This window comes from Peromyscus maniculatus, chromosome 11 (genome assembly GCF_049852395.1).
Source record: "Peromyscus maniculatus bairdii isolate BWxNUB_F1_BW_parent chromosome 11, HU_Pman_BW_mat_3.1, whole genome shotgun sequence".
NCBI classification, from domain to species: Eukaryota; Metazoa; Chordata; class Mammalia; order Rodentia; family Cricetidae; genus Peromyscus; species Peromyscus maniculatus.
In genome coordinates this window covers 80407339-80435040 of record NC_134862.1, presented here as the reverse complement: position 1 = coordinate 80435040, position 27702 = coordinate 80407339, and the positions used below count along the sequence as shown (strand labels likewise).

Genomic DNA, 27702 nt, shown 5'->3' with positions numbered 1-27702 from the left:
GCAAGGGAGGTGACGGAGACATAGGACCCATGATCCCTGCCCTCGAGGGCCCCTCAGTCAGGAGACAGACACATATATATCTGCAACAAATCACACCTCGCCATCACCTGTTTCCTCCATGTGTCCCTGTGTCGCTAATACACATGGGACTGCCCCTGTCCCTATCCATGTGGGTATTACCTGCGTGTGTCCAAGCATGCACTTGAACTGGTCTCAGTCCACATGGAAGGCTGCACACCTAAGCCAAACCGGTTGGAGAGGGTTGTGCTGAAATTTTTGTTTGTGACAATGCGGCCTGGGGTGAGTCAGGGAGGGACAGGGCTGGGTGGGGAGGTGTGGGGGAAGGAGAGTGAGAGTGAGGGTCAGATTGAGTGATCGATCCAGGGAGGGAAGGAGGGAGGGGGCCAACGTGGGGGTGGGGTGGGGTGGGGTGTCAGGAGAACGGGCCTGGGGTAGGAGGACATCAGGGAACTCCTGATTCAGGGAGTGATATCCTGTTTGTCCAGGTCAGAGAACAGAGAGAACAGACATCAGCTTGAAGGGGAGCTCTGGCATGGGGAGAGAGAGAGAGAGAGAGAGAGAGAGAGAGAGAGAGAGAGAGAGAGGAATGAATAACAAAAGAGGGTGAATAACAAATCAGAACGCAACTAGGTAGAGGCATGGGTGTGGATGAAGGGTTGGCGCTCCGTTTCTGCACAGCTTTGATAAGCTGTCCATCCTCCGGCTTCCCGCAGAGTCCACACAGCGGGCTGTGGGGTGCTGACTGACGTGGTGGAAGAATACCCGTCACTGGACTTGACCCTGTCCCCAGGACTGAGGCTCCAGCAGGTAGCTTCCTCACTTCTACTGGTCCTCCATAGGATGCCTCTCCGCTTACGGAGATGTGGAGAGAGACCCCCCACATACACAACACGGGGGCTCCAGAAGCCCTTCCTACACTGAAAAATGCCATTGCTTCCCACTCCCCACCCCCAACCTCCAGCTTAAAACCTCGCTATGCCCAGCATTGGGATGGTGGCGTCTTGTTTTCCGAGCTAGTCCATCTCAATGTTGATACGTGCCGTGCTGTTCTTATCTGCCAATCATGCAGTCTCGATACCCAGCCCAGCTCCTAAGGACAACCACATTTCCTGGTTGCCTAACAACATCCCTTCGAGCTCATGGGGCTGGGCACGCTTGTTCCTCAAGGGTTCTAACGCTGGAGTAAGCCACCCAGGAAGAGAGAGGCCCGAACACAAGGCATATCTGGGTCCTGTTTCTCATCAGAGCCCGATGAATGCAGAGCGCCTCCTCTCTGCTCTCGGCCTTCTGTAAACACACTTCTGCAACATCAGTGACGAGAACATGGGTTGAGAGACAAAAGCCTTTATTATTTTACCCTGTGTTTATGGATGGGCTAACACTTTCAGAAGGCGGCTGGAATAGGCCCTGGCTGGCACAGGATGAGGCTAGGAACTCTCCTGGAAATCAGTCTTCTGAGTGGTCACAGTAGCAGCAGAAGATGTAGCAGCGAGGGTTCAGGAAGCCAGAGCAAAGAAAGGTAAGGAGGGAGCCTGAGAATTTGGTGAGAAAACAGATTCCAGTGAGGCCCTTGGCTGTGTTATCTCTGTCCCCACTATCGATCACAGAAAGAGCTAGTTTCCTCCCCGGGGGAGCCCACTGGACATGGAGGCAGCCCCCAGAGGTGAGTCTACCCTGCCTTCCAGCTTTACCTTGAAGTCTTCCTGAGCTGGTTTCCCTCTCAGTTCCAGAAGCAGCTAAAAGCAAAAGGGTTAGGAATCAACAGTGTCCACTGCACTGATGATTAACAAGGTCAGGAGCCTGAGAGCTGTGAGGAAAGAGTAGAGGAACGAGGACCGGCATCTAACCTCCTTGCATCTAGGCTTACACTCACTACGGTCTTCTCTGGGGACACCTGCTGCGATCAGGCCTACCTAGGAAGTTGAGGCATTTTTTTGGTGGAGGGAAGCCTCTTGGAGTGCCTGTATTCTATATGGGAGTCCCAAACTCAGGACTGTCTCAAAACATTTTTTTTTTTCAAGACAGAGTTTCCCTGTGTAGTTTTGGTGCCGGTCCTAGATCTTGCTCTGTAGACCAGGCTGGCCTTGAACTCACAGAGATCCACCTGGCTCTGCTGGGATTAAAGGCGTGTGCCACCACACGCCCTGCTCAAAACATTTTTTTGGAGGGCTGACATGGGCCAGGAATGGTGCCACATGCCTGTAATCATAGCAATGGCACAGGGAATGTCAGAAGTCCAAGGCCACCCTGATCTACACAGAGTTTCCAGCCAGCCAGTTACATAGCAGAACCTCTTTCAAGTGTGTGTGTGTGTGTGTGTGTGTATGTGTGTGTGTCAGGGGTGGGGTGGGAGGCAGTTCCTGGCAATGGAGCTCAAGAATCAGCGTGCTTGTCTAGGACCTGGAATCCGTTTCTAGGTTTTGGTTTTGGTTTTTTCTAGACAGTTTCTTTGTGTAACCTTGACTGTCCTAGGTTTAGTGGTGGGTCTCTTTGTTTGATGAGCCATCTTGCCAGTTCCCCAAAAAAGAATTTAAAATGCAAAAGATAGCGGGGTGTGGTGGCCACACCTTTAATCCCAGCACTCCAGAGGCAGACACAGATGTATCTCTGACTTTGAGGTCAGCCTGGTCTACAAATCAAGTTCCAGGACACCTAGGTCTACTCAGAGAAACCCTGTCTGGAAACACCAAAAAAAAAAAAAAAAAAAAAAAAAAAAAAAAAAAAAAAAAAGACAAACAACAACAACAAAAAGGAAATCAAAAGATAGACAATCTCTAAAGAATGGAAATTACAGCCTGGTGGTGGTGGTGGTAGTGGCGGAAGTGGCGGCGGTGCATGCCTTTAGTCCCAGCACTCAGGAGGCAGAGGCAGGTGGATCTCTGGGAGTTTGAGGCCAGTCTGATCTACAGAGCGAGATCCAGGATGGCTAGGGCTGTTACAGAGAAACCTTATCTCAAAAAACCTTAAAAAAAATCTTCTCCATTACCCCCTCCATCCTAAATATGCTTACAATTTTATCTTTCTATCTTTCTCTCCGATACTTTCTTTTTCTTCTTTTGGTTTTTCCAGACAGGGGTTCTCTGTGTAGGCCTGGCTATCCTGGAACTCACTCTGTAGATCAGGCTGGTTCCAAACTCAGAGACTTACCTGACTCTGCCTCCCAAGTTCTGGGATCAAAGGCGTGTGCCACCACTGTCAGGCTTCTCTCAGATACTTTCTAGCTCATGTCCAATAAAAGGATCTCTCAAGCCCTGGCCTCATGCAATTTATTTTCCTGGTTGCTCCTCTGATCTTGTGTGTCCACATCCTCTTTGAGCTAAGAACACAGTCAGAATTGGTGTTAGGCTAGCACAAAGCCACGGAAGTCAAGGGGCTGCAGGAACAATGTAGGCAGGTCAGGAACAACAGAGGAAGAGCCAGAGAGAAGGCCTGACAGATGAGGTAGCCTAGAGAATACAGGAGGGCACTGTGGAAGTCCTGGGACTGTGACCGAGAGTCACTGGGCTAAGTGTTGGTTTTTCATATACACTGAACAATTCAGAGAACCAGAGATGATCCCAGGGTCGGAAAATGGCTCAGGGCCAGACATGGCGGTCCATGCCTGTAATCCTAGCTCAGGATTAGTTCTGTGTAGCCTTGACTAGCCGTCTTCCTGCATCAGCTTCCTAAGTACTGAAATCGAAGGTGCTGTGTATTCATGTTGGTGTGTGTGCACGTGGAAGCAGAGGCCATTGTATGCACCACCCCCACTCACCCCCCACAATCCTCACGATTGTGCAGAGGATAATCTCAGGTGCTGTTTCTCAGAAGCTGTCCACTAGTATTTTGAGACAGATCTGTCATTGGCCTGGAGCTCACCTAACAGGCTAGGGATCCACCGTCTCTGCCTTGCCAGCACTGGGTTGCCATGCCCAGCTTATTTTCATGCGGGTTCTGGGGACGGAACTCGGGTCCTGGGGCTTGCATCATTGAGCTACCTTCTCAGCCTTAGATGTTTGTTTTAGTAGAAGAGAATTTTACCATAACCTTTGAAAACTGAGGATCTGACTTGTCAAATACAGGAAAAGATAATTGGATGGGCAAAGACACAGAGCTATTGTTGAATCTCGGCTTAGCATACAGGTGGGGACAGGCCTGGTGGGCAGGCCTGTAATCTTAGCTAGTCAGGAGGCTGAGGCAAAGACTGCCTGGGTTACAAAATGAGTTCAAGGCCATCCTGGGAAACTTATCAAGACTCAAAGTTTAAAAAAAAAAAAAATTGGTTGGCGATGCATCGAAGTAGTGGAGTGTTGCTTAGCAACAGGCTAGGTTCAATCCTCAGTACCATACATTTTAAAAAGGAAGGGAGGGAGGGGGAAAACGGCAACAGGTCCTGGTCATCATCTAGTCCAGACTGTGCCTTCCCGTGCGTGCCCTCTCCACGTAGTTCTCCCTCAAGATTTAATTGGGATCAGGAGGGATAAGGCCCAGTGTGCTCCTGGTCCCCTGAACCCCATGCCCGTCCATGGCCCACTGAAATCTTGGACATTCTCCGTGGCCTGGATTCCTCAAGCTAATGGCGAGCAAGTTCAAGTTGAGAACCCAAAGGTCAAAGTCACAGCCATCCTTCCCAGATCAGTTTCTGTCCCTCCCCAGCTGGGCTAGGAGCAGAGATCAGTCTGTATTTCCTCCGACAGCTGAAACCAGTCTGTCAGCCTTGATCTGGGCCTCTGCATTCTGTACTGCGTCCTGTGGGGACAGCGCGGAAGGCCTTCAGTAACCCGGCTTGAATGAAAGGAAGAGAGCAGGGAGGAGCAGGGGTGTTTCTCACCTTCCCACCCACCTTCTAAGGCTGGGCAGCTCTGCCCAGGATCCTATCAGGAGAAACTCCCTGCCCTTCCTTAATCCTGAGTTCCACAGTGGCTCCGTTTCCACGTTTACATTATTCTAAAGAGGCAAGATGAAATCGTTGCTCTTCCCAGGACTCGGTAGTGAAAATTTGTCCACGATACGCCTAAGCTATTTTTCCTCACCCACTCCACCCTCTGTACCCCATCTGCCCCGCAACCCACGTGTCGGTCCGTGTCTCCCCACCCCACCCCCCATCACCATCATCACCTTTCGAGCCCGGCTCTTCTCTCGGAGACTGGGCTCTACTGCCCTCTAGTGGCCAGAGGTGGAACCACTCCACCCAATCAGTACCTTCAAGGACTTCACCACTAACGGTTACATAAATGGGAACGCTGAGGGACACCTACCCAAATCTCAGACACCCAACCCATTTAGTCCACGTTCATTCCCTCAACCTCTGACCTGTGACTTGTTTCTTTCCTACCTCATCCCTAGAGAAAATCCCAAGTTGGAAACCCTGCAGCAGGAAAAAACAAAACAAAAAGAACCCCCACGGTCCGTTGGTTTCCCCCACCCCTGCGCCTCAAATGTCATAATCACAAGCTGATTTGCCACTATTGGGTTCTTCTAAGGAACTGTCAGCTCCCAGCCTTTTTGAGCCCAAGTCTTTTAGGATATTTACTGGCTTCGCCACATCTCGTTGCTGTGGCGACATCACTGCAAGATCGCGGTAGCTAACCAGGTCTCCTGTCTCCAAGGTAACAGGCGCTTTGCGACCTTCAGTTTGCAGCGGTCGGTGGCACTGCAGTCCCTGCAGTGGTTGCTGGGCGACAGCCGGGGAGAGAAGGGGTGTCTGGAGTAAGGACCTGGGCTGGTCTTGGAGGGGAAGCTAGCCCATGCCTGAGGGAAGTGCTGGGCCCCGCGAGAAGGGGTGTGATCTGAAGCGCCCCAACTGCTCTCCCCTCGGCTGGGCCCATGGCTGGGGCGGAGTCCCCCGGGCGAGCAAGGGGCTCGGCCTGGACCTGGAGGCCAGTGGCGCGGGACGCGCTCCTGGCTCGTGCCTTCCATTCATGCACCGAGCTGCAGGGACGGTTCTATCTGGTAGGGGGTCTCCTGGAAGGTGGTGCCAAGGTGCCCAGCAGCGATACTGTGATCTTTGACCCAGCTGGGGGCCAAGCTGTACGACTGCCAGCCCGGGGCAGTCCCACTCGCAGTCACCACGAAGCGGTCCTGGTGGGGGGACGGTGGCTCTGCGTGGTGGGTGGCTGGGACGGGTCCCGTCGCTTAGCCACGGTGGCAGCTCTGGACACGGAGAGTGGGGCGTGGGAGGTCTGGACGGCGAACCCTGGCAACTGCCCTCCTGCTGGCCTCAGCAGCCACACCTGCACTCGCCTCTCCGACCGGGAGCTGCGAGTGTCTGGCAGAGAGGGTGGCACCCGCACTCAGCGTCGCTACGGAAGCATCTACACGTTAAAGTTGGACCACAGCACCCGCACTTATTGGTACGGCAACCTTTGCCCCAAGCGTTTGTTTGTTTTCTCCACGCTCGAGAAACACAAAACCTAAACAAACTTACTGGTCACTGATTCCTGTCCTCACCCTAGCACCATCTTGGAGTCTACGATTTCCAAGATGGCGTAACTCTATCCGCTCCAACCCGGACTTTCTCTTTCACAAGGGCACTCAGGCAAAGCGGTACAACATTCGGATCTTTTCAGAAAACCCGAATTTCTGTGTACCAACAGCTACAAGGAAGAAGGCTGCCACACGGCCTCACGATCAGGTCACTGTGCTGCCCTGCTGCCAACTGCCGGACCTCACCCGGGTCATCAGCTGTTGCTCTTCGGGGGCTGCAACTCGGTGGAACCAGAAGTAATTGGGAAATGGAGCCATGGGAAAATTAAGGTATTAGCTACCTACATTTTAGAGTAGAAGAGGACTAAAACTGAGATAAGCAAACCCTTTAGACGGTCCCTTTTCTCCCCCAGGAGGAACCACTTGCCGCCCCCCGTTTGACGGAACAGCTCAAGAGGCTCGTGAGCAGCGGGCAGGGGTTGCGGCAGGGACCCCAGGGCCTGCGGCACCATTCCTGTTCAGTGGTGGGGCCTTTCGCTGTACTCTTCGGTGGTGAAACCCTGACCAGAGCTAGAGACACGATCTGCAATGACCTCTACATCTACGACACCCGTGAGAGCCAAACTAATGTTTGGCGGGAGGGAGGAGGGAAAGACATGAGAACCTAAAATCTACAGAAAGATGGAGTGGTGGGATACGAGAGAGGAAAAATTAGTTGACAAGAGTTAAAGAAATGTAGCCTGGATGTGGCGGCACATGCACCAGACGCAGAGGCAGGAGGATCTCTGAGTTCAAGGCCAGCCTGGTCAACATAGTGAGTTCCAGGACAGCCAAGGTTACACATAAGACCCTATCTAGCTGGGTGGTGGTGGCGGCGGCTGCCGCCGCAGTTGGGAAATAGAGCCAGGTGGAAATAGAGCCAAAGCTACACAGAGAAACCCTGTCTTGGAAAAAAAAAAAAGACCCTATCTAATACACACACACACACACACACACACACACACACACACACACACACACTCTCTTTCTCTCTTTTTAAAAAATAGAGTCAGAGCTGGCACATGCCTTTAGTCCCAGCACTCTTGAGGCAGAGGCAGAGGCAGGAGAATCTCTGTGAGTTCAAGACCAGCCTGGTCTACAGCGAGAGTTCCATGTCAGCCAGGGCTACACAGAGAAACCCTGTCTCGGAAAACAAACAAACAAACAAAGCCAGGCATGGTGATTCTCTGAGAGGTTGAGGCCAGCCAGCCTGGTCTACATGGAGTTTGAGAGTAGCCAGGGTAACATGGTGAGACCCTGTCTCAAGAAACAAAACAAAATAAGATACCATACATAGACTATTTGAAAAGGCCAACAAATCTAATGAGAAAAATACCAGGCAGGCATTTGACGTGTTGAAGGGAGGACCAAGTACCCCTCCTCGATAACCACCCTCTGCTCTCAACCCGACAGGCGAGTCTCCGCCTCTGTGGTTCCACTTCCCCTGTGCAGACCGCAGACTGAAGCGCGTGGGCCATCGCACGTGCCTGTGGAACGACCAGCTTTATTTGGTTGGGGGTTTTGGTGAGGACGGCAGCACAGCCAGCCCACAGGTCTGTGTTCTGGAACTCTTTGTCTAAAGAATAGAAGGGCACACGGACCAGGCCTCTGTGTTGTGGCAGACCCACCCAGCATTCTCACTGTTATTGCACACTTTATCTAATTATTAAATTTCAATCAGAGAATCAACATTTTGTCTCTGACTCCTTTTTGGAAGGGCACTAAATAAGTAAACACCTTTATTTCAAGGGAAAAGCCAAAGGATAAGCCTTCCTCATACTGGGAGCTATTAACCTGGCAGAGACAACTGCAAATCATCTGTTTTTTTGTTTTGTTTTGTCTGAAACAGGGTATCACTATGTATATAGCCTTGGATGGCCTGGAACTCATTATGTAGACCAGGCTGTCCTGGAACTCAGATCTGCCTCCTGTTGTATTCCAAGCACTAAAATTAAAGGAATGTGTGCCACCATGCCCAGCTGTATGCTGTCTTTTGCCCTTAATGTAACCCTAAATGAGAGAAAGTTTCGGGCTACAGCTAAGCATTCTGACCAAAACATTTAATTAACAAAAAAATATTACAATAGCAGAGAAAATAATAATAATAACAACAACAATAAAAAGAAATCAGAAGTGGGAGTCAGGGTGAAAAAGAAAGTGCAGAGGCCTTAGTTCCTAAGAGACCAGCACTCCTGCTGAGCTGGACTTAGCACCAGCTCCTTCTGAGCTTTCCTTGGCTGCTGGCTTCTCATCTTCCCCCATAAGACGAATGTTGTGCTTTTCCCGAAATTCATTGAGTTCTTTCCCCTTTGCCTGAAGCTGCTGTGACAGTGTCTCGATGATCTTCTGTATCTAGAAGGTAAGGGAAAGAGGTTACAGAAATGCACGTCTCCTTTCCCCAACCTGGAATGGACTAGGATTAGAGGAAGTGAAACAAGATCATACTCAGCCTTACCTTTGGCCAGGAATGAACAAAGCCCAGACTCTCAGTGTCTAATACAAGGGAATCACCTGAGCTTCTTACTTCTGTTATTTATTCTTTGACCATTTCATAAATGTACAGAATATATTCTGATCATACTTAGGTACTTCATCCCACTCTTTCCCCACCCCACCCCCTTTGTGGTTTTTTGTTTGTTTGTTTGTTTGAGAAAGGGTTTCTCTGTGTTGCCCTAGCTGTCCTGGAACTCACTTTGTAGACCATGCTGACCTTTGCCTCCGTCCAGGCTAGCCCCACTCCTTTATCCACCTCCCCCACAGTCCCCCATCTCATAATCATATATCTCTGTTTTGTTTTGTGACCCACCGAGTTTAACCAGGACCACCCTTGTGGGCATGAGTCTGGAGCTATCTACTGGAGGATGAGCGACTCACCAGGGCTACGTCACTGAAGACAATGACACTGAAGACAAAAAAGCCACCCTCTCTTAGCAACCTTCAACTGTCAACAGTCCCCAGGGAGGGTGGGCTGCTTGTTTTTAAAATAGCATTTATCATACTATGGTTTCTTCTTTTAGGTTATATTCATTTTTTTTACTTAGTGACTTATAGTTAGCCCAGGCTGGCTTCAAACCCAAGATTCCCCTGCCCCATCATAGCAAGTTAATCACCAATGAATGGCACCCCAGTCAGTCCTCTTTCTCCTTTTAAAATGTCACTTATGGTATCTTTAAGGGTCTGATTCAGTGGGTCCGAGAGAGAGTAACAAGTTGTATGTTCAGCTGATTCTTGGCTGGAGGTAGAGCTCAGTGGCAGAATGCTTAGCCTATTGTGTATAAGGCTCTCTCTGGATTTGATTCCCAGCACTGTTAAACTAGTTCTTCAGGTGATTCTGATTCAGGTATCCATGGACCACACTGTGAGAAACACTGCTCTACCCATCCTCCTCCCAAATCAACCACATCAAAGAGCCTATGGAAAGGGCACACAGCCAGCAACTCCTCCCATAAGGAGTTGGACTTCGTAATCGTATAAAGGGCACAGACTAACAGGCTATATACTATCTCCAACATGACTTTCTCCCCTCACATTCCTTCCCTAGATCCCTGGGCATCCCCATTTTACCTCTTGGCTGCCCAACTCCTCCTCGGGCATTCTTGCTCACCTGCTCTTTGTTACCCTCCAAGGCAGGCAGCACCTCTTTGACGGTCCGCTCTACCAGCACACCTCCGACCATGCGGTAGCACTTGCGGGTTTCATCCACTTCCTTCAGTGTATCAATCACTAGGCTAGGGTAGGAGAAGGAGACCTCCACATTCAGTTCCGCTCTAGTGCAGCCCTCCCTCCAAAGGCCCATGCAGTCGCTCTACTATGTCTCTGCCTTTCTTACCTGTGCTCATTCAGTTCCATCTCCAGCTCAGCTGCTTTGGATGCCAAGCCTCTCTGTTCCTGCCGAAGGCGATTAAAGCCAGCAATTACCTAAGAGCATGAGAGAGAGAAGATGAGAGATGAGACCGTGAAAATGCCAGAAAGTAGGGGCAGCCCATAGGACGGCCAATTTTACAGAGATGCAGAAGTGGATACCCACCTTGGGAAAGGAGTAGAATACAAATTTGCAATTTCCCCGTGCCTACCTGTGGGAGGTATTTGCCAGGCACGAGATTTAATAACAGATCTGAACCTAGGCCCTATGCAAGAGGAGTAAATTCTTTTAACCACTGACCTATCTCGCCAGTTTCCACACCCCCTCCCCCAAGATGTTTTTATTTTTAATTATATGGATATGTGTGTGTTTGTGCACACACAGAGACCAGAAGAGGGTGTTGGATTCCAGGAGCTAGAGTCACAGGCCTGCTATGGGTGCTGGGAATCAAACCTGGGTCCTCTAGAAGAAACAACAGTATGTACCCTTAACCACTGAGGCCTCATCTTCTCAGTCCTTGCCTTTTTCTAAGATTTAAAGTGTTACCTCATGTGTATGTGTGTGCCTGTGCATGTACATGTGTGGAGGTCAGAAGAGGGTGTCAGATTCACCCGGAACTACGGTTACAGGTAGCTTCTGGGTGTGGGGACTGGGGACTGAACTCCACAGAGGACAGCTCTGCAAGCTCCGTTCTCCACTTCAACTGTGCGTTCCAGGGATCCTGCTCCAGTGGCCAGGCTTGTGCAGCACGTGCTCTACTCACTGAGTCACAGAAGCTCGGTACCAACACTCAGGGCTGGAGAAACAACTCAGTGAGCGGTGCCTCAGCATGCAAGAGGCACTGGCTTCAACGCCCAGCACCACTACCAACAACGAAAAAGACACGCCTACACGGTACGCTGACTATCCCCCATCCAATGCGGAACTTCTTCCTCTTTAACTTGGCGGGGCTTCTATGGGGCCACCAACCACAAAACCCTTGTCCCCTGGACCCCAGAAGTCAGTAACCCACACTAGTCTTTTTTCAGATATCTGAGTTGTGGGTAGAGACAAAGGTAATATAATGGAAGCGGCTGGAGCTACGAGCCCTGTGGTCACAGAGGAGAGACCTGCTGCTCTGATTCCTGGACTCCTTAAAGCGGCCCCAGTTCCTGAACTTTACTCTAATTAGCCCTTTTGTGCTCAGTTTTGCAAGCTACCTGCTATTCTTCAAAACACTCATTAAAACTGGTCTGGCTGTTCACACCTGTAATCTGAGCACTCCCAGAGATCACGGTAAGCTCCAGGCTAGCCAGGGCCACACAGGGGTAAACTGTCCTGAAAAACTAAGAAAACAAAAAGAAAAAAGAAAAAGACAAACAAGTTGTTTGGTTTGTTTGATTTAAAAAAAAAAAAAAAAAAAAGAGCTTGGCCTAGAGCCTCAAGCCCATAATCTCAGCACCGAGGAAGCTGAGGCAGGAGGATCAAGCGTTCAAAGGCCCTGACTTTTTAGGGGAGGAGGAGGGGAGAGGAAGAGAGTGGGAAAGATGAAGAAAGGTAGGAAGAAAGAATTGGAAAAGGAGAGGGGAAGGAAAGTCAAAAGTAAATACTGTAACTAACTCAGTTCTCCAGCACCAAATGGCGCCCTCTTCTGGACAGATGTGGTGCCACACTCCTAGCCAGCATTCTTACTAATAGCAGCGTTTCCTTCACACACACACCTCTCCACCCCTGAACTGTAGCACTGGAGATCAGGTCTAGGACTTGCACTATGCCAAGAAGGCATCTACCAGTGAGCCATCCCAGCCCTTTACCCTAGTTCCTTACTCCAGTGTAATATGACCCAGTTTTTGTTGTTTGCTTTCAGGATATGAATGTGTCAATTATCCCGGTGTGGAAAAATTCAGCCATGAGTGCAGTAAAAGTAAATGCACCGTCAGCAGCTAACCGCAACGTAACTCTAGGTGAAATGCTCGGTCAGCCAATTTTTTTGTTTGTTTGTTTTCTAAATAGGGTTTCTCTGCATAACAGTCCAGGCCGTCCTTGAACTAGCTTTGGAGACCATGCTGGCTTTGAACTCGAGATTTGCCTGCCTCTGCCTTCGAGTGCTGGGATTAAAGCCAGTTTTAAGCTGCCATCTCTGGGGTCTCTAGGATAAAAACAGTCTAGCTCTATTTCCACTCCTCAGAATTCTCATTGTTCCTTTTAAAATACAATTTCCTAGTGGTCTTCTCCCCTGTGGCTATGTCTAATTTTTCTCCCTTCCTTATTCCCTATTGTTCTTTTCTTCTCCCCTTAAGATTTATTTATTTATTTATTTAATGTATATGAGTGCTCTATATGTATGTATAACTTTAGGTCAGAATGGGCATCAGATCCCACTATAGATAGTTGTGAGCCACCACATGGTTGCTGGGAATTGAACTCAGGACCTCTGGAAGAGCAGCCAGTGCTCTTAACCACTGAGCCATCTCTCCAGCCCCCATAGCATATTAAAATAAATAAATAAACAAACAAACAAACAAATAAGATTTACTTTATGTGGTCTTGGTTGTTGTTGGTGGCTTTTTTGTTGTTGTTTGTTTGTTCTTGTTTTTCAAGACAGGGATTCTCTGTGTAGCTCTGGCTGTCCTGGAACTTGCCCTGTAGACCAGGCTGGCCTCGAACTCAGAGATGCGCCTGCCTCTACCTCCTAAGTGCTGGGATTAAAGGCATGCCGCACCACCAACCCAGGTTTTTTCCCTTTTTTTCTTTTCGTTCCTTATAGCCCAAGATGACCTCAAATTTGCTATGTAGCCAAGGATGACTTGAACTTCTGATCTCTTGTCTCCACCTCCCAAGTCCTGCTAGGAATACAAGAGTACTGATCATACCCAGTTCATTCTATGCTAAGCATTCAACCCAAGGCCCCATGCAGAGAAGACAAGCGCTCTACCAACTGGGCTATGCCTCCAACCCCAAATCTTCTCTATTCATATTTGTATTATTTGTCACTATTTACTCTGCCCTCTTTTCTGTTATCACTCAGAAAAATTTAAATATGCAAATATAACCTATTTTTAAGCACTTAACTCTTTCATGACCCTACAACTGCTTTCCACAGTATGGAAAGTAAAGAGCATCTACTATGCTCCAAGCACTATGACAGCCTTGATGTTCCATCTCGTTTACTTCTAAAAAATGAAAACAGACTAAGGTACAGCTCAGTGGTAAAGCACTTTGTGTGTCAGGGTTCAATTTACAGCCTGGGGAAGGAGGGGACAACTATAGAACATGTACCTTAGTTTATAAATCAAGAGTCACAGCCCCGGGTGCAGACAGAGCTGACTTATACACAGGCTTCTCTACATCTAAGAACCTTTTCTATGACTATGCTGTTTCTGGTTTGTCATACATTAATCTCACAGAAATAACAATTTCCCCTTGATTTATAGTCCTGCTTTGTCTTCTTTCTTGGTTACTCAATGCTGTATAGTTTTTGGTTTTTGTTTGTTCGTCCTCTTTTGTTTCTGTGTTTACAGTGCTGGGAGATAATTCAGGGTGGTGCACATGCTAGGCAGACCCTCTATCATCAAACGACATTCCCAGCCCCTTACCATATTCATTTGATAACTTAGGGCAGGAGGATGGCTCAGCAGTTAAGAGAGCTTCTCTTCAGAAAACCTAGTTTTCATTCCCAGCATCCACATGGTAACCAACAACTGCCTATAGCTACACGTCCAGAGGATCTGTTCCCTTCTTCTGGCCTCTGCAGGTACCAGGCACTAATGCCAGGTTCAGTTCCCAGCACCCAGCTCCTAGCCATCTGTAACTCCAGTCCCAAGGGATCCAACACCCTCTTCTGACCTCTTCAGGCACCAAGTGAACATGTGGTGTGCATACATGAAGACAAAACACCCATACACATAAAATAAAAATTAAAAGCAAATAACTTTAAAGAAGATGGCACTGGAGAGATGCTTCAGCAGTCATGGACACTTGTTGCTCTTGGAGAGGACCTGGGTTCGGTTCCTACATAGTGCCTCACAACCATCTGTAACTCCAGGTCCAAAGGATCCTGTTGTTGGTTGTTTTTACTCTTCGCTCTTTTGGGGGCCTGCCACTCAGCTCCCAAATAAATCACATGGAGTCTTGTTACTTATAAATGCCCGGCCTTAGCTTGGCTTATTTCTAGCTAGCTTTTCTTAACTTAAATTATCCCATCTACCCTTTGCCCCTGGGCTTTTTCCTTTTCTTACTTCCGTGCATTTTACTTTCACTCTTATTCCATGGCTGGCCCCTGGTGTTCTCCTCTCCTCCTTTTCTTGCTCCTAGATCTTCTCTCCCCAGATTTCTCCTCATATTTATTCTCTCTGCCTGCCAGCCCTGCCTATCCTTTCTCCTGCCTTGCTACTGATCAGACCCAGTATATTCTATGCTAAGCATTCAACCCAAGGCCTTATCATAGAAGACAAGCACTCTAACAACTGGGCTATACCTCCAACCTCAAATAATTTCTACTTATATTTGTATTATTTGTCACTATTTACTCTGCCTTCTTTTCTGTTATCTCTCAGGAAAATTTAAATAAGCAAATATAACCATTCAGAGCCATTCAGCTCTTTATTAGACCAATCAAGTATTTTAGACAGGCAAAGTAACACAACTTCACAGTTAAACAAATGCAACATAAAAGAATGCAACACAAAGATCTTTAATGCCGGGCGGTGGTGGCGCACGCCTTTAATCCCAGCACTCGGGAGGCAGAGGCAGGCGGATCGCTGTGAGTTCGAGGCCAGCCTGGGCTACCAAGTGAGCTCCAGGAAAGGCGCAAAACTACGCAGAGAAACCCTGTCTCGAAAAAACCAAAAAAAAAAAAAAAGAATGCAACACATCTTTGCATCATTAAACAAATGTTCCACAGCATAAACAAATGTAACACATCTTAAAATAATATTCCACAACAGGATCCAACCCCCATTCCGATCTCTGCACCAGGCACACCCACAGTGAACATGTATACATACAGACAAAACACGCATGCACATAAGGTAAATAAATCTTGGGGGGGGGGGGAGGTTAAAAAGGAAAAAAAATAACCCAAGGGATATTTTTTAAATTAAATCTATGGGGAAGAGGTTTATGAGGCAGAGGATCGTATGTCAGACAATAAACCTGTGTAATTCAGTTTTATCCTTCCTCCCTGCGGGACTCGGGGATTGAATGCAGGTTGTCAGGCCTGGCAGCAAGCACCTGTACCCACGAAGCCATCTCTCTGCTCTGACCCATGTTATCTTTCCTCCAAAAAAAATGCCCGCTGGCCATGTTCCATGCCATTTCTTCTTAACTGGATACTGGAAAAATAGACTAGGGAGAGATTTCTCACTGAATCCATCTGAAATGTATTTCCTGAGAGACGGCTCCACTGATTGCCTCCAGTCCTTTCTCGTTTTTTTTTTTTGTTTTGTTTGTTTGTTTGTTTTTGGTTTGTTTGTTTGTTTTGGTTTTTTTTTTAGATTCATTTATTTATTATGTATACAGAAGAGGGCACCAGATCTCATTACAGATGGTTGTGAGCCACCATGTGGGTGCTGGGAATTGAACTCAGGACCTCTGGAAGACTAGCCAATGCTCTTAACTGCTGAGCTACCTCTCTAGCCCTTGTTTGATTTTTGAGACGGGGTTTCCCTGTGTATCTTTGGAATCTCCTGTCCTTTTCAGCATTTCAGCATCCATCCTCCCTGGGTTTTATGGGTTTTGAGACAGTCTCAGGTGGCCAGGCTGGCCTACTACTGCTACATAATCAAAGATGACCTTGAACTCCTGAGCCTCCCACCTCCTCTTCCTGAATGCTGGCATTACTGGTTTTAGTGCCCTCTTTATAATAAATGTAGTTAACTATCAAAGAAAACTTTTTTGATCGTACTACTCTTATCACGTCCATCCATTCTCTTCAAATTTTGCAGACCAGTCTATACTCATTGCCTCTAATTTACTTTATATTACTGTCTGTCTTTTGTGTGGTATTATCACTTACCAAACTATCCTCCCAGAGATCTTGAATAGCCTTGTGTATAACTGCATAATCCAACTGCCTTTTCTCAAGGCTCAATCTGCTTTTTTAAAACAAACAAACAAAGCTGGGAAGTGATGGTGGTGGTGGACACGTTTAGTCCCAGCACTCAGGAGGTAGAGGCAGGTGGGATATCTGAGTTTGAGGCCAGCTTGGTCTACAGAGTAAATTCCAAGACAGCCAGGACTACACAGAGAAACCCTGTCTCAAAGAACAAAAAATATTTGTTTTGGGGACCAGAGAGATTGCTCACCAGTTATGAGTATTTAATGTCTTTGCAAAGGAACCAGGTTCATCTCCCAAAACACACAGTGGCTTAAGACAACCTCTAACTCCAGTTCTAGAGGAAGTGATGCCCTCTTTTGGCCTCTGTGGGTACCAGGAATGCACATGATATACATACATACATGCAGGCAAACATTCATATACAAAAGACAAAGATGAAATCTAAAATAAATAAACCCAAACTTTATAGACTTACTTGGTTTCAAATCCTAGTACTGCCTTTATTATACACTACTTTATGTCTAAACTACTTGTCCTTTTCCTATAAAGTATAAATAATACCATAGTAGGACAGTTTCTTAGCACTGGCACTAATGACATTATGAATCATACAGTTCTTTCTTTCTTTTTAAAGATTTATTTATTTATTATGTACACAGAAGAGGGCGCCAGATCTCATTACAGATGGTTGTGAGCCACCATGTGGGTGCTGGGAATTGAACTCAGGACCTCTGGAAGAGCAGTCAGTGCTCTTAACCTCTGAGCCATCTCTCCAGCCCCATACAGTTCTTTCTTACACTGGCAATCTTGTACATCATGCAGTACTCAGCAACATCACTGCACTCTACCCACTAAAACTAAACACATTTTAGACATGCACCTGTCAACTGTTTCCTAGGGACGTCACACCAGGTTGAGAACCAACACCAAAGGACAACAAAGAGAGGCTGAGACAACCATCAAGAGGCTGACTCAAGGTTAGTCCCCTACTCCCCTTTGGTTTCTAGGACTGAACCAATTTTCTGGTTTTCCTTTCTCTTTTAACCCCTCTTTCTTTCTGAAAGTTCTTCCTGTCTCATTTCTACAGTGGGAGCATGACTAAAGAGTCTGTTCATATTATCCCTTCACTTTATTAGCTACAGTTTCAATTTATTTATTTATTTGTTTGTTTGGTTTTGGTTTTTTCAAGACAGGCTTTCTCTGTGTAGCTTTGCACTTTTCCTGGAACTCACTCTGTAGACCAGTCTGGCCTCGAACTCACAGAGATCCGCCTGCCTCTGCCTCCGCCTCCCGAGTGCTGGGATTAAAGGTGTGTGCCACCACCACCCAGCTTGATATTCTTTTTAAAAAATATTTATTTATTAATTATGTATAGTGTTCTGTCTGTATTTCTGCCTGTATACCAAAAGAGGGCACCAGATCTCATTACAGATGGTTCTGAGCTGCCATGTGGTTGCTGGGAGTTGAACTCAGGAACTCAGGAACAACAGCCAGTGCTTCTAATCACTGAGCCAACTCTTCAGCCCTCAAATGATATTCTTAGATATTTCTATAGTTTATGAACCCAAGCCTTCTCCTAGACTCACAATTATCCATTACATAAGATTTTAAAACTTTTTTTTCCAGGCCAGAAAGATGACTCAGCATGTAAATGCTTTTGCTGCCCAAGCCTGATGTCCAGAGTTAAATTCTCAGAATCCATGCAAAGGTGGGAAGAAAGAACCAGTTCTGGGTCTGCATGATGGCTCATAGATAAGGACACTTGCCGCTAAGCCTGACAACCTAAATTTTGATCAGCAGGACCCACAAGGTAGAAGGAAAGAACTAACTCCGGTGAGTTATCCTGACCACCATATCTGTGCTGTCATCTGGATGAACATGCACGTACATGCAATAAACATATTAAAACGCACTAAGAAATAGGGCACTCCAAAGAAAGTACCAAACCAAATCAGTTCATGACCACCAAGCCAACAAGGAATCCTATACACAGAGGAGAAAGACTGAAGCATGAAAGTACAAGAAAGAATAAATGTCACCGGGCAGTGGTGGCACATGCCTTTAATCCCAGCACTTGGGATGCAGAGGCAGGCAGATCTCTGTGAGTACTAAGATGGCCTGGTCTATAGAGCAAGTTCCAGGACAGCCAGAGAACCTTGTCTCGAGAAACAAAACAAAACAAACAAACAAACAAACAAACAAAAAACCAAACCAAACCAAACCAAACCAAAAGAATAAATTTCAAGACAGGGATAGAAGAACAAAGGAGAACTAAGAAAGACACTATCATTCCTTAAACCCAGATTGGTGGTACATGCCTGTAATCCCAGCACTTAGAGGTTGAGCCAGAAGGATCTGGAACTCAGGGTGAGCCCTACTTACACAGTGAGTTCAAGGCCAGACTGGGCTTCATAAAAATCAGACAGACAGACAGACACAAACACACACACTTCATAGAATCTAGCACAGTAAGTCTACAAATATGAAGAGTGGAAAAAAACTACCAATAGTCCAACCAACCAGAAACACATTTAACAAAATTACAGTAATTAGAAAACTTTAATGTAAAAAGTCTTAACACTCCAAGTAGGGCACTGGTGGTGCATAGCTTTAGTCCCAGCACCCTGGAGGCAGAGGCAGGTGAATCTCTGAGTTCAAGGCCAGCCTGGTCTACAGAGTGAGTTCAAGGACAGCCAGGGCTACAAGGAGAGACCCTGTTTCAGAACAAAACAAAACAAAAAGATAAGACCAAAGCTTGACATGTGGCCAATGCCTTTAACCACAGTACTTGGGAGGCAGAGGCAGGTAGATCTTTGTGAGCTCAAGGCAGAACTAGTGTACACAGCTGAGTTCTGTCTCAAGAGAGAGAGAGAGAGAGAACAGATGACTGGGTCAAAAAACAAGACCCAAATCTGTTGTTTCTAAAAACATACCACCCAGCTTAAAGACAGAATTCATAATTAAAAGCAAATAAGAAAGACGGCTCAGCAGCTAAGAGCATAAGCTGCACCCAAGAGAACCCAGATTCCATTCCCAACACCCACATGACAGTTGATACCACCTGTGACTTCAGTCTCAGGCATCCCACACCCACTTCTGACCTCTGTGGGCACCAGACATGCATGCAAGCAAAACATTCATACACATAAAAATAATATTTTTTTTTTCCCAGACAGGGTTTTCCAGAAAGGCTGGCCTTGAATTCAGAGTTCTGCCTGCCTTTTAAAAAAAAAAGCCTAAAAGCTTAGAAAATTCACAGCCTGGATGTACAAAGTAGAAATAAGTTCAAGAAGGTGGCCAGGCCAGCAAGATGGTTCAGCTGGTAAAGGTATTTGCAGCCAACCCTGGCTACCTGAGTTTGATCCCAGATTGTCAAGGTGGAAAGAGATAACCAGTTCTCCAAAACTGTCCTCTGAACACTGTGGTATCTCCACAAACACAAATAATAAATGCAACAAGTTTTTCTTTCTTTTTTTTTTTTAATTTTTTCTTTTTTAGAGTTGAGGACTGAACCCAGGGCCTTGCACTTGCTCTACCACTGAGCTAAATCCCCAACCCTCTTTCTTTCTTTAAGGAGAGTCATCAACCATTTTCTAAAGAAATTAGAATTGCCAGGCAGTGGTGGCATAAGCCTTTGATCCCAACACTCAGGAGGCAGAGGCAGGCGGATCTCTGAATTCAAGGCCAGCCTGGTCTACAGAGTTCCAGGGCAGCCAGGGCTACACAGAGAAATTCTGTCTTGGGGAAAGAAAAAAGAAAAGAACTGACAGAGGAAGCCAAGTGCTATTATCATACAATGGCAAAAAGGTATTTTTTTGGGGGGCTGTCCCTCCAATCGTGGAACCAAAAGTTAGGGTCTTGAGAGCAGAAAACTCATCGCCTAGTCTACCTAGCCTCTCCGCTCCTCACATCCCACACGCTCCAATTATTTGAGGACAGCCTGCACTGAAGCTGGGGAGAGCATCATTAGCGGTAACCTGTGGTAGTGTCCATGCCTCTCATGGTGCTGATTCTGCAGGCAGGCAGGATGCAAGAGCTGTGGAGAAATGGCTTCCTCTACCAAAATCTCAAAAGATGCACTGGACTGTCAGGATGGGGTGGGGAGGTCCAGACAGAAACCTGATGTAGAAATGGAAACTGTCACAGAGAATCCTCACTGGAACAATCCCCAGCGAAGGCCAGGCAGCTACCAGCTCCCCAATAGTACAGCAATCGTCAATGTACACTGTCTGCCTGGGAAAGCTGCAGGCATCAGTATGCACCTCTAGGCCAAGAGCATGAAGCATGGTCTGAGCCCACCAAACCCATAGATGTGGGTGGAGCTGCTCAACATCTCAGAGGCCCAATCCCTGCCCCAGAGTTTCCAAATGGCACATGGGGAGAAAAACTATTACAGAATTGTAAGACAATGCCTGCCCTCTTGGAATCAGACTTAAAGCTTGTTACCGGCTCCTGGCTTACTTCTCTTAGAATGGGAATGTCTACCCTTTGCCCACCTCTGCATTACACGCCGGAAGGAGATAACTGCTTTTCACTGCACAAATGATTCTGGAATCTTGAGTTAGTACTGGAACAAATTAAGACTCTGGGGACTATTGGGGCCAATCATATTTTGTATTGTTAGGGCATGAGTTTGGAACTAAGGGGTATAAAGCTATGTTTGAGTAAGATTTATCCTCTCTAAAACACACGCTGAACCTTGACTATCAAGTGACAGGGATTTTTCTTATCTTTTTGAGACAGAATCTCATGTAACAAACTTGTGTAAATGGAAGTTTCTGTCCCACCAGCAACTCCCAAATACCCAGCAGCTGCTTCCCAAATAATTGACTCAGAAGCTTACTATCACTTATAAATTATTACTTAGTATTACTTATAAATGCTTGCCCAGTAGCTCAGGCTTACTACTCTTACACTTGAATTAACCCATAATCTTATCTATGTTTATTCACGTGGCTTGGTACCTTTTCTCAGTGTGACAATCTCATCTTGCTTCCTCTGTCTGGCTGGCAACTCCTGACTCCACCCTTCCTCTTCCCAGAATTCTCCTAGTGTGGTCACCCCACCTATACTTCCTATCTGGCTACTGACCAATCAGCATTTTATTAAATCAATTCAAGTGACAAATCTTTACAGTGTACAAGAGCATTATCCCACAGCAAACCTGAACTCCTAATCCTCTTGCCTCTACCTCTCCCCCCAAATACAGGGACTACAGACTCACACATCACAACCTACTTTGTGGCAAGACTTACATTTTTTAGTTTATTATTATATGTGCATACATAATGTACATGTGTAAGTGTGTGTATCATGACACAGGCTGGTTTCCAGGAAAGCAGGTTTTTGTCAAGTCAGGCTGCTTCTTGTGCTTTTCCCTTTCTGCTGCTCTCACTGGCCCTTTCCCTGTCTGCAATGATGCTCCTGCCTATTCTGTTAACCAACACGGGTGTTGGGAACTAAACTTGGGACTCTGCAAAAGCCATCTCTGGAGCCCCTTACTAGCATCTATCTATCTATCTATCTATCTATCTATCTATCTATCTATCTATCTATCTATCTATCTATCCATCCAGCTAGCATTTATTTGTTTGTTTGTTTATTCAGTTTCCTTGAGACAGGACTTCTCTGTGTAGCTTGGCTGTCCTGAAACTAAACTAGCTCTCAGACCAGGCTGGCCTGGAACTCACAGAGATCCTCCTGCCTCTGCCTCCCAAGTGCTGGGATCAAAGGTGTGAGCCACCAATGCCTGGCCCATAAAATAATTTTTTAAATTAAAATTTTAAAGTCTCGTTGTTTTATTTGTCTTTCTGTCTGTCTTGGTTGTTTCTGAGACTGTGTTTCACCATGTAGCCCAGGCTGGCATGCAACCCACATGGTAATCCAGCAGGAAGACAGGTATGAGCCACCACACTTGGCTATCTTGTTGTTTAATGAGTCTCTGACCAAACTGAAGACAAGGTCTGTTTCATTTATCCATTTCTCTGTGTTCAGCAGAGCCTAACACAAGACAGGCCCTCAGAAAGCATTAGGTTTTGTTATTTTTTCCACTGTGTCAGAGGTGCGACCTCCTCCATCCTCAAATATTCGCTGCACTTCTAAGAGAAGTGCACTTATTTTCTTCCTCACAGTAGAATTATGAAAACTCCCCCTTTTCTTGTCCCAACAGATTATGTTCTTTGATAGGGCAGGTTTTAAAGTCTTTATACTAGCCGGGCGGTGGTGGCGCACGCCTTTAATCCCAGCACTCGGGAGGCAGAGCCAGGCGGATCTCTGTGAGTTCGAGGCCAGCCTGGGCTACCAAGTGAGTCCCAGGAAAGGCGCAAAGCTACACAGAGAAACCCTGTCTCGAAAAACCAAAAAAAAAAAAAAAAAAAAAAAAAAAAGTCTTTATACTAATACCTTTACCTGCCTGTACTGACTGTTGAACAATTAACTGACAAAAGTATCTATGATTAAAATAACTGTTCAATACACACATACCCCAACCCCTGAGCCTCCAACCCAGAGACCTGAACACCCTCCCATATCATACACTTCAGTAGTGCTTTTCCACTTGACCCACTAAGCTAAACCCCTGACTTCAATTCTTTTCATTTCAATTGTGTGATTTTTCTTCTGATATCGATTAAACACTAGTCCCACGATTAACAAGGCAGTTTCCATACCACAAAGGCCTTTCTGGTCTGACGTATCCCGATGTTATGTAGAGCAGGAAAAGCAAACTGGGATTAGAAAAGGGTTTTTGGTTTCTTCTGAGTCAATCTACACTCCGAGAACACAGTGAGCGAGTTCGAGGCTAGCCTGGGCTACTTAGTGAGACCATGTCTCAAAGACCAAACAACCCTGGCCCGGCATAGTGACACAGGACTTTAATCCCAGAATTTGAGATTCCCAGGGGCAGCGAAAAGCAGATCTCTGAGTTCCAGGCCAGCTTGGTCTACACAGTGAATTGCAGAAAAGCCAGGCCTACCTAGATCGACCCTGTCGCAACCTCCATCCTCCAGCCCAAAACCAAAAACCAACCAACCAACCAACCAACCAAACCAAACCACAAAGCCAATCTAATGAAGACTCCTTCGTTACAATAGTTAAAGAAGACCAAACTGGTCGAGTCTGAGTCACGTGGCTCTGCAGAGTGTCGGCGACGGTGAACGCGGTTTTAGAGTCACAGACTCAACAATTAATTGACCAATACCCTCTGGGACCGGTTACTAGATGCCACGCCAACCCGTACCCTCTTTACGGTATCTCGGAGACGGGGAAAACGATGACCCATTACCTTAAAGACCAGGACACCCTCCCCGACCCCGCACCTCAGGGCTTTCCCGCTCGACTCGCCCTCCCACCCCGCGGGCGTGGCTCTCATCTACACACCACCCCTCACGCCCTAGGAGGGTTCGTGATCACCTCCAAAGACACCCCCACCACCACCCTCCCCGGCCCCTGCGTGTGACCACGCAGAACGTGGAAGGGGCTAAAGCCACAAACCCTATTCCTTGCACGAACCCGACGTGGACCCAGTTGCCCTCAGCGCCCGCGGATCCTCACCTGTTCGGCCGACACCGCCCCCTTCCCCGTGCTGCTCCCGCTGCTCTTGCTCACACGACCGCCGCTGTCCGCCATCTTCGCCACCTGCAAGCTTTCCGGCCTGCGCACTCGCACTGCGTCACATCCGGTCTGGTAGTTACCACCCACTTGCCCCTGCCCTTCTGGCTCCGGGAAGCTCCTCAGATCGACCCTGCGAATGGTTTTGGCTGTGTCTTCATGTAGGACCTACTCCCCAACCCTGCCCGCTGCGGTGAATTCCACCTGCGATGCTTTAACTTGGGCAACGGAGATTCTTGCCCCAGGGAGAGGCGGGGAAGGGCGCGCTAATCAGAGGGCGGGCTCTAGGGTCGGGATCTGGTCCTGTGCCCCCTACCCACCTCGAGATGGTGGGGATCAAGGGAGAGTGACCTTTCCTTCTGAGATACTGGTGTAAGGGGAAAGATACGTGTTGAGTCTATAAAACTGTGCAGGTGGCACAGCCCAGAAGAGAGAATTGGGGAAGCGAGGAAGGTTCCATGAGATGACTTGAACTGCGGAAACGTTTGGCAGAGGAAAAAGGGCTTCAGTTTTAATGTGAGATCACTGGAAGTTGAGGTATTGAGGCACGGATCATGGTCTCCTCTCCCATTTTCCCGTTTTATGATCTCTTTCCATAGCTACTAATAGTAAAAAGAAAGGAAAAGAAAAGGAAAAAAAAGGTGTTTTTGAAGTCTTGGGGGAGGAAATTACTGGCTAAGCTTGGAAATGGCAGATGATTCTAGAAACTTACTGCTTGAAAGAGGGCTAGGTGTCCTGATTTCTCACCTTCTTCAGGCTGGGCTTCATCACCAGGCCGCCTCGCCAGCTCCTGTCCCTTCTGTGTACCGGACACCGATTACCTCGAATCTCAGTACTTTGTACTCAGCCCAGGTAACATGTTTCCTAATGTTCTCTGCCTGCCACATTGCTGCTCAGTCCGTGTTTATAACTGCATAGTCGGAGACAAAGGTGTCTGCCACCCACCAAACGTTTAATAAGTGAACTCCAGTGGCTCTGGGGTTAAGCTCTGTAAGGATGGAAAGAAGTCGCTAGGGATGGTGGGACACACCTGTAATCTCAGCACTTGGGAAACAGGAGGAGGATTAATCAGGAGTTTAAGGTCATCCTCAGCTACATAACAAGACCTGCCTGGACTACAAAACACCCTGTCGTCCCCCCCCCCAAAAAAAATCGAGGTTTCTGGCCCATCCCACTTGAGCCTCTGGGTTTCTCCATGTTAGCAAATCTGAGAACACTACCTGTGCCGTTCACAGGCCCAGAGCCATGGCGGTGTCCTCATCAACTTCCTGGGAGCTGCCCCTGGTGGCTGTGTGCCAGGTAACATCAACACCAAACAAGCAAGAGAACTTTAAAACATGTGCTGAGCTGGTTCGAGAGGCGGCCAGACTGGGTGCTTGCCTGGCTTTCCTGCCTGAGGCATTTGACTTCATTGCACGAAATCCTGCCGAGACATTACGACTGTCTGAGCCACTGGATGGGGACCTTTTGGGACGATATAGCCAGCTTGCCAGGTACACGGGTGGGAGGGGAGTGGAATCACTACGGGGCAGTGTTCCTGTATTGCCACACAGAGGGGGTAGAGCCTTGAGTTGTCAGTGTCCCCTCCCCCCAGGGAATGTGGAATCTGGCTGTCCTTGGGTGGCTTCCATGAGCGTGGCCAAGACTGGGAGCAGACTCAGAAAATCTACAATTGTCATGTGCTTCTGAACAACGAGGGTGAGACTTAATAACATTTTAGCTTGCCTCTTTCCAGGCTTTTCTATCTTCAACTCAGATCCTTCAGCATTATTTTCTCAACTGTTTGGCTTTAGCGGGTTTTGTACTTCTGTTCTTAGCTTATAAATTACTCTATGGGAGAAGAGCTGAGCTGGACTTCTGGAGTGGCTGTACTGAGTATTTTCTCTTTATCTCTTACTCTAGGACTAGTAGTGGCCAGTTACAGGAAGACACATCTATGCGATGTAGAGATCCCAGGTCAGGGGCCTATGCGGGAAAGCAACTCTACCATGCCTGGACGAACTCTTGAGCCACCCGTCAGCACACCAGCAGGCAAGGTGGGAGTTTGAGAAGGAAATAGGAATATATTGAAAAAGTGGTACCATCTCTCTTTGGAGTAAGATAATGAAGGTACTAGACGTTATAAACAGGACAGAGATGATGAGTGGGTTGTTTTTCATTTCAGGTCGGTCTAGCAATCTGTTATGACATGCGGTTCCCTGAACTTTCTCTGAAATTGGCTGAAGCTGGGGCAGAAATACTTACTTATCCTTCAGCCTTTGGGTCTGTTACAGGCCCCGCCCACTGGGAGGTAAGAGAATGCCTCTTCAAAACAGAAGGACTCCTTTTAATTGTACTCTTAGCAGTGTGGAACAAAGCTAAATCCCAAGCACTCTAGAGGTTTGCCACAGGTTCAAGGCCAACATGTTCTACATAGTAATACCTTGACTCAAAAAAATCAAAATAGATGCCAGGCAGTGGTGGCACACACCTAGAAGCAGAGGCAGGCAGATCTCTGAGTTCAGGGCCAGCCTGGCCTACAGAGCAAGTTCTAGGACAGCCAGGGCTACAGAGAGTAACCCTGTCTCGAAAAATAAAACTGAAAACAGTGGGGCATGGTAGCACAAGCCTTGTGAGGCAGAGCCAGACAGATCTCTGTGGGTTCCAGGCCAGCCAGGATTACACAGTACGGCCTTACTTCAAAAAACACAAAATACAAACAAGCAACCAACCAAACTAGATCTCCTCCTCTGTTCTTTCTACTTGAAAGGATTTTCTTCCCATCTAGTGGGGAAATTGATTCCTCAGATAGGTGTGAGTCATGTTAATGTAGTCACTAATTCTGGTTGACGAGCAGATTGGTCGATGAGTAGACGGGCCTGCAGTGCCCATGTCTTGTCACTTGCCTGTTCCTTGCTGTGGTACTGGAGTGCACACACTTCTCGTTCTCAGGTGTTGCTGCGGGCCCGTGCCATTGACTCTCAGTGTTACGTAATAGCAGCAGCACAGTGCGGACGCCACCACGAGACAAGAGCAAGCCACGGCCACAGCATGGTGGTAGACCCCTGGGGTACAGTGGTGGCCCGCTGCTCTGAGGGACCAGGCCTCTGCCTTGCCCGAATCGACCTCAACTTTCTGCAACAGATGCGCCAACACCTGCCTGTGTTCCAGCACCGTCGACCTGACCTGTACGGCAGCCTGGGTCCGCTGTCTTAAGCCTTTTAACTTGTGCTGGGGTTGAGACACACAGAGATGCGCGCGCGCGCGCACACGGCTGTGAGGGGATGCTGCTGTGACTTGCAGGCAGGACCCAAGCACAGCTCCTTTCACTTGCAGAGCCTTAAACTCTCTTAATGGAACACAGGTTCAAGTTCACGGGGAAGAAGAGACTTTGACCTGACCTCGGATTTCAGTTTCAGAAAAGTAAAATTTTACATAGTCAGTGTTTATTTCATGAAAACTGAGTTACGCCGAGAGCTGAGCAGCACTGGCCTTGAAAAAAATATAATAATAATCATAATGTCTGTCTGGGCGTTTCCTTTGGGGATTGGGAGGGGAGGTGGCATGGTACCTGCTTGAATAGGCTCCACTTGAAGGCCTCCTGGCTCAAACATGCCTCCCTACCTAAGAAAGTGCAACAAGGCTCAGTGCATGTCCTAGCCCCCTTCTCCAGAGGAGGAAAGGTAGTTGATACTGAATACCTCATTTTCTCTCAAGCCAGAAGGAAGCGAGGGCAAAGGGGCTTGGGGTA

At 47.5% G+C, this 27702-nt stretch overlaps 3 protein-coding genes and 1 long non-coding RNA gene across 11 annotated transcripts; 2 read left to right on the top strand and 2 right to left on the bottom strand.

Moving 5' to 3' along the window:
• Positions 1-1349: 1349 nt before the first annotated feature.
• Positions 1350-5654, bottom strand: LOC121821347 (uncharacterized). 2 transcript variants are annotated; one of them, XR_013043542.1, is made up of 3 exons: positions 3169-5654; positions 1713-1757; positions 1350-1553 (listed from the first exon to the last, which is right to left on the bottom strand). It is a non-coding gene; the product is annotated as an uncharacterized LOC121821347 (long non-coding RNA). The 2 variants fall into 2 exon arrangements; XR_006062104.2 differs by having other exon boundaries at positions 5336-5654.
• Positions 5655-5826: 172 nt separating this feature from the next.
• On the top strand, positions 5827-8154 carry Klhdc9 (kelch domain containing 9). The gene is made up of 4 exons (XM_006990615.4): positions 5827-6353; positions 6597-6756; positions 6840-7038; positions 7879-8154. The coding sequence occupies exons 1-4, from the start codon at positions 5827-5829 to the stop codon at positions 8043-8045; spliced, it is 1053 nt and encodes a 350-aa protein (XP_006990677.1). The 3' UTR covers positions 8046-8154.
• Positions 8155-8504: 350 nt separating this feature from the next.
• Pfdn2 (prefoldin subunit 2) lies at positions 8505-24048 on the bottom strand. The gene is made up of 4 exons (XM_006990616.4): positions 23916-24048; positions 10295-10383; positions 10070-10193; positions 8505-8817 (listed from the first exon to the last, which is right to left on the bottom strand). Exons 1-4 carry the CDS (start codon positions 23988-23990, stop codon positions 8641-8643), a joined length of 465 nt encoding a protein of 154 aa, XP_006990678.3. The 5' UTR covers positions 23991-24048; the 3' UTR covers positions 8505-8640.
• Positions 24034-27471, top strand: Nit1 (nitrilase 1). 7 transcript variants are annotated; one of them, XM_042258601.2, is made up of 8 exons: positions 24034-24165; positions 24386-24488; positions 24729-24824; positions 25208-25465; positions 25567-25670; positions 25875-26008; positions 26137-26262; positions 26904-27471. In XM_042258601.2, coding segments are annotated over exons 2-8 (984 nt in total). In that variant the 5' UTR covers positions 24034-24165; positions 24386-24486; the 3' UTR covers positions 27168-27471. The 7 variants fall into 7 exon arrangements, with proteins under 7 accessions (XP_042114535.1, XP_042114538.1, XP_006990679.1 ...); XM_042258604.2 differs by having other exon boundaries at positions 24386-24509; XM_042258602.2 differs by having other exon boundaries at positions 24045-24133.
• The last annotated feature ends 231 nt before the right edge of the window (positions 27472-27702 follow it).